This window comes from Bison bison, unplaced genomic scaffold, assembly GCF_000754665.1.
Source record: "Bison bison bison isolate TAMUID 2011002044 unplaced genomic scaffold, Bison_UMD1.0 scf7180017864030, whole genome shotgun sequence".
NCBI lineage: Eukaryota > Metazoa > Chordata > Mammalia > Artiodactyla > Bovidae > Bison > Bison bison.
This window is the reverse complement of record NW_011494602.1, coordinates 277,402-283,880: the sequence shown is the minus strand read 5'-3', so window position 1 is coordinate 283,880 and position 6,479 is coordinate 277,402. Positions and strand designations below refer to the sequence as shown.

At 41.1% G+C, this 6,479-nt stretch overlaps 1 protein-coding gene across 1 annotated transcript in view; it reads left to right on the top strand.

The window, feature by feature from the left end:
- The first annotated feature begins 1,013 nt into the window (after positions 1 to 1,013).
- BTBD3 (BTB (POZ) domain containing 3) overlaps positions 1,014 to 6,479 on the top strand; it is a 9,844-nt gene continuing 4,378 nt past the window's right edge. The window contains exons 1-3 of the mRNA XM_010834233.1: positions 1,014 to 2,484; positions 2,969 to 3,059; positions 3,623 to 3,741. Coding sequence (XP_010832535.1) covers positions 2,153 to 2,484; positions 2,969 to 3,059; positions 3,623 to 3,741 — 542 coding nt within the window. The 5' untranslated portion in view covers positions 1,014 to 2,152. The remainder of the gene's footprint in view (positions 2,485 to 2,968; positions 3,060 to 3,622; positions 3,742 to 6,479) is intronic.

Sequence of the window (6,479 nt, the reverse complement as noted above, 5' to 3'; positions counted from 1 at the left end):
TCTAATTGATTACTTCTGACCTAAAAAGCCAGCTACTAGATTTGTTAGAAATACGCAGGGAATTATCCCCAGTCAAAAGGAGCTGCCTGGCATGGAGCCTGTTCCTGGGAGGGTGGCGGTCAGGAAGCTCAGTAGCGCGGAGCCTGCTCGAGACCCTCTGGCTCTAGTTGTATTCTGAGAAGGCAGCTCTGGAGGAACGCGCTCGCTCCTTCTCCGTGCCCTTCTGCATGAGTTTTGCTCCCTCCCTCTCTGTCGTTCTGGCTCACACACACACTCTAGTGAAGTGAATTGGAAGTGTGTTTGCGTGGGCGCACGTTCATGTGTGTGTTCACCCTGTGACTGAGAAGGCAGTACACGTGGCACAACAAACCAGCGGTGAAGAACCTGTGCTAAAAAGGCCATGGTGCTCTGCTCACAGTCTGTCCTGCAGAGGCTTTGTAAACAGGTCTGAGAATAAAATGATGACAGTAAAGAGGGCATTCCTCGATTGACTTTAGTGATTCAGAGTCCCAGGGATTTAAAGTCTGGTTTCCAGTGTGCTCTGTGTAGTAGATGGTTGGTTATAACCATGACCAAAGGGCCCGCTCACTGGACCCTCGCTGTCAGGCACTGGCTGTTCGGATGGCAGTGGTGCAGCGCCGGGCTGTGGTCCTGCAGGGGCGGCAGATGGGGCCGCCCGGGAGCAGCCAGAGTGCAGAGCTTGGCTCATCAGGCCCCCTGAAGGTACCTGTGCGTGTGTGGGGCCTGTCCTTCCTCAGCAAAGCTAGAAACTGTTGGAGGGTTCACGTCTGTGGAAACCACACAGGAGTTGGTATTATTCTGATTCAAAGCAGAGGGAACCTGTTTGCGTCTCAACTACACAGCATCAGAACATACATCATTTTGGATAGCCTTGTTAATGTGTGTTAGAATTTGAGGATTATACTCTAAAATTGTGATGAAGCTAAATGTAACCATACCATTTAGTTTGGATTTTTCGAAGTTCTGAACAGGGCCCCATTTCACATATTCTTAGTGAGTTGTAACCTTTAAATGCTGATTACCAGATTGGTCTCATTTGAATCTTATTTTTACATCTAGAATGAGTTTTATGTTTCAGTGCAGCTAAACCTGCTGGTATCATTTTAGTCTAATTAATAGTATTTTGTGATCTGGGGCTCCTATCAAAGTTCATCATAAGAGCTAGAAAACCCTGGGAGGTAAAATGAACACATGACCTCATCTCCTGTTTTGCACTAGACTCTAACTTGCATTAAAAGAGACTAAAAATGGAAAAAGAAAATTTTCATTCTTTTATTACATTAAGCGTTAATAAATGTGTTTAATATGACTTCTCTATGTGTAATCCCTCTTAGCTGGTAAAATGGAGGGCTTTGTTTGAAGTACTAGAAACTAAATGCTGCCAGGAGAAGGATTTTACTAGAAACATAGAGTAGATATCAGTCCCTAAGCTTTGTTAATTGATCCTGCTTGTTTAACCGGGGAAATAAAAATGCACGTCTGCTGAAGAGAAGTCTGTGGACATACACTCTTCCTGTTTTCAAATATGTTCCGTAGGTGTTTATCTTAGTTAAACGTACAGACATATAGTAGCCAAGAGAATGCAACTGCTGCTCCTTTAACGTCAGAACTGTGCACGCTGCAATAGGTGTCACTGTTTGGCTTGGCCCAATCAGGGTTGGTGACTTCAGCTATTGGCTCTGAGCACTGGCTGTCTGACTCCATCTGCAGGGCTGTAATACCTACTCTCCTCCGGTCCATTCACCACACAACTTCAGCCGGCTGAACAGACTCACGCAGCTCCAGCACATCTTGATAACCTAATTCAGAAAACAAGCACTACGGCGCTCTCTGCCTGTCGTCTCCTCTCAGTGTAGCATTTTCAGGTGATCTAGGAAAGTGGGTTATTTTTATGAGCAAATAAGAGAAACAGGAATCATGATGGGGATGTATTTAACAGACCCAGTACTGGATAAAACTTAAAACCTGTGTCTCATTCAACATAGTAAAAAGGTCACCTTGCCTGCCTGAGAAAAGAAGCAAAATATCAGCTTGTTGGTTTCTGTTTTCATCTCAGCTCGTGCTAGCCTCTTTTCCCTGATGCTCGCACCGACTTGGGATATCTGGCTATAAAGAGAGACCTACTGTACTCATGGTAGATGACAAGGAAAGGAACATGAAATGTCTCACCTTCTTCTTGATGCTTCCAGAGACGGTAAAGAACAGGTCCAAGAAAAGCTCGAAGAAAACAAATCCAAGCAGCAGCAGCAGCAACAGCAGCAGCAAGTTGCCTCCAGTTTGTTATGAAATAATTACCTTGAAGACTAAAAAGAAGAAGAAGATGGCTGCTGATATATTCCCCCGCAAAAAACCAGCCAGCTCCAGCAGCAGCACTGTCCAGCAGCACCACCAGCAGAATCTCAGTAACAACAACCTTATTCCTGCCCCCAATTGGCAGGGGCTCTATCCCACCATTAGGGAGAGGTAAGTGCCGGGCCAGCATATTTACTTGAAAAGTTTTCCTGTGTTGAAGTCTCTGCTTTTACACAACCTGTAATGTATTTTAACATAAATCTGTGTTTCCTCTTTTCCCAGCAGCTTTATTGGTAATGGAAAACTGCCTTGTATCTTTTCCAGAGCAGTACAGCTGTTTTCCTCTTCGATAAAAATGTTTTTGTAAGCTGTAACATTTAAGTGACAGGGTTGTGTCTTTGGGTTATAGGAGACAGAAACCTCTTATTTGTCCTTAAGTCTAAAAAATAGTTTGGATAACTTTTTCTTTGTAAACTTCAGTTACTTCCATGTGTCTGCAGTGATTACAAATGCAATTGTATAGTTGGAACCTTTATTTGTAGTTTTACCCCGAAGTTACTCAACGGTTGTTTATCTTGTGACTCTTTCCTGGGTTTTCTATGTTAGGGAGGGGGTGTTACAATGCTGTGAACTAATGAATTGCTTCTGTTTATAGAAATGCGGTGATGTTCAATAATGATCTGATGGCAGATGTACATTTTGTGGTTGGGCCACCAGGTGGGACTCAGCGGTTGCCAGGACACAAAGTAAGCAACAGCTGCATTACTGGTTTCGCCCTGAGCTCTCCACAGAGGGACCCTCTCCCTGATCCCGGACGGGGCTGGGCAGCTCGCAGGCAGTGCTTGGTTTCCCCCCATCACAGAGTAGGCACAACCTTTCCAGAGGGCCCTGGCCACGCTTGCTTTTTTTTTTTTTTTCCTTTGTTTCCTTCTACCCTGCTTTATATCCCCCACAAAAACATGCCCTCTTCACTCCCCAGTCATGGGAAGTTGTTGTGATAGGTTTGGAAAGTCATATGCTGACCCTTCTCCTAGAAATCAGTTAGATATGCTTTTATTTATTTTATAATGAGGGACCTTGTGTATTAATCTGTGAAAGCCTTGATAATTAGCAGCACAGAGACTAGTTTGCATGAACTTCTGTCTTTTGCTTTCACAGCCAGATCCTCTGGACCTTGGCTTTGTCAGTAGAGCAGGTGTTAGGTACTCTGTGTTCACTAAAGCTGATCACTTTAGAGTGTTTTTCTGGAATAATTTGCTGAAAATGTTTTCAATTTGGTGCATGAAATAAGATTTCCCCTTCTCCACAGTACGTTTTAGCTGTTGGGAGCTCTGTGTTCCATGCAATGTTTTACGGAGAACTTGCCGAGGACAAAGATGAGATCCGAATACCAGATGTCGACCCTGCTGCTTTTCTCGCCATGCTGAAGTAAGCATCACACGTATGTTTGCAGAGAGTTTGTTTGTGCTGTGTTTGTGCTCTGCTGGCTTCACAGTTAAGTGTAACTTCCAGGTAATACAAAAGGGAGGCCGATGAAGAAAGAGGGTGCTGCCTTACCTAATACATGTTTTCAAAGAAAACTCCTGTGTGTCTTTCCATGGGAAGCATGTGGAAGGAAGCAGGAGTTTGTAATCACACCTTGGCGTGGGATCTGGGAGCAAGAGGCATACAGTGATTTCATCTTTAATGACTTACAATTAAAAATAGCTTTCTGGTTAGGGATTATCTAATAGAGTATGTTCTCTCTGTGTGTGAAGTCTTTAAGAACACATAAATTATACTTTGGTGTCACAGTTCCGGAAATTGTATGCATTATTTAAATCCTACCAGTTAGGAGGTTTTTAAGTTTTCTAGGAGTTACTGTCTCCTATCAGCAAATATAAAATTAATTATCTGATCTTGATGCACATGTACATACACATGCTCTCACATAAAGTCACATACCATTTCTCAGGGGTAAGAAGCATTTGCATTTTGTAGTAAAGGAGAAATTTTTGAAAGATTTGATTAATTTTCTATAGTTTTATATGGATTTGTTCCGAAAAACTTTAATTGGTCATTCAGAAATACAGTTATAAGATATACATTTATTTAAAAAATAGTTTTCTATCTCATGAATCTTTTTCAAAATCCAGTACATGTTAACCAGATAAACAGAATCTTCTTCTCTGACATGGGTTGATGCTGGAGAGTGTTATAGTCTACAGTGTGTGATTAGAGTCCAGTGATTATTCTAAGTGATGTTTAGGTGATTTTTGTTGAGCCTTATTCTAGCAGACCAAAGTGTATCAGAGTTCAAGGTTATATGCTCCTGTGGGGATGTTGAGTCATTGGAGTGCATTACAACGGATGTTGAAAAAAAATTATTCATTGGGTCAAGTTGGACAGTAATCCCACAAACAGTTAAAATGTTAATATATATTGTCTTCTGCCTACTGAAAAATAAGTATTATAGTTAATTCCTGAACTTTAAAGTGTTGTAATTCTTTATTTATAGTCTAGTTTTGAAATCCATCTGCTACTCTTTAGAACTTTCACAGTGGGAGAGGTTGGAAAATTAGAGGCAAATGAGCATGTAAAGTACCAAAACATAAACTAATCCACCACTTTCAACCAACAGAGACTTTATGACTTTTGTAATCTCTTAGAGATCTACTTGCAGAAACCTGTCTTACCTGTAGGAATTTTTGTGTGCTGTTTTTCCCCCGTGAAGTTAGCTTTGTATGTTTGACATTGTTTCTGTTGCAGAGGAGAATGCTGACACTAGTTTGGTGTTTCGGCGTCACTGTAGTCAAGTAGAGTGTTCTGTTGCTGCAGAAATATGTACATAATTAGAAAGCCCGAGTACTAGTCACAAAGTTCCATTTCACCAAAGCCGTTTGATTCATCATTTGACAAGCATCTTTTCTTATAAATGTGTTGCCTAGAATATATCTTGACACAGCTTTTAAAATTATATGTGCAGTCCACATAAAGCGGCGAGAATCAGAAGAATAGCAGGTGCCGTTTACTGCCGTGCCATGCTGGATCAGCACTGCATGATCACCTGGGCGAGCGGAGGCCAGGCTTGCTTCACCCCTGCCTTGTGGGTGAAGCACCAGGACTACTGGGAAGGGCGTTGTCAGGAAGGAAGAGAAGACTGCTCACTTGCCCATTCCAGGGTGAGAGCTGCAAAGCGCTGACCGTGCTGCAGAGTCCTCCTACGGTCCCCATGCTCCGGTCAGAGCATCACTGCTGCGGGTATTTTGTCCAGCAGTCTTGCCATCTTGCCAGTAGCTGTCTTAGTCTCAGAGACAAGGAAGGGCTTCCTCGGCGCAAAAATGCAGCTTCCATTTGTGATTGCGGTCCTTTTTCTCATTGCCATCCTTATATTTTTTGTATTTTCTTCCAGAAGCCCTCTAATTTCTTGTTTCACTAAGGAAAACTTAATAGCAAGTTGCTAAACACCTTAGCTAGAAATTTTTAAAAAATTATGTTTATTAGTATGTATTTTTCACCTGTGTGCAGTTCTCACTGACTTATCTCTTGATCAACAATAGAATATGAAAGAAGCAGATGATTTCTACCTTGACATACCATCCTGGGAGACTGCCACTGTCCCCTAAAACAGTAAGAAGTGTCTCCTGAAATACAGACACTTGAGAGAAGCACACAAATAGTGCATATTTAGACTTTTTATTTGTCTTTTAATTAAATATATCTAGAAATAATGTATTCTTTAATTCTGAAGGTGGAAGGAATGTGTGGAGGAGAGGAAAGAATTTAGAGTTTAAAAAAAGAGCAGATACAAAGCCTGCATTGGATTCTACATAAAGTTAACTGTGAGATAGCATCAAGCATCGAAGCCCATACTTAAAAATCCATTGAACTTGGGACTACTTGAAAAATATCTTTTTAAGATCAGATTTTATTTTGTGCTTCAGGAAAATCCACGTCATTCTTAATTAAAAGCATTAAGATGCAATCATTGCTAACATTATAGTATTAAAGATATTTGTTTCCATCTGAATGCACAGAAACACTTTTAAGTAAAACTATATACATATATTTCTCCTAAAACATGGGGATTATTTCTAATATAATACAGTATATATATATATATAAATATAATTTTGCTATTTTTTTCCCTAATACTAACTGTCTTTGATCTCAGTCCTTTCTCAAAC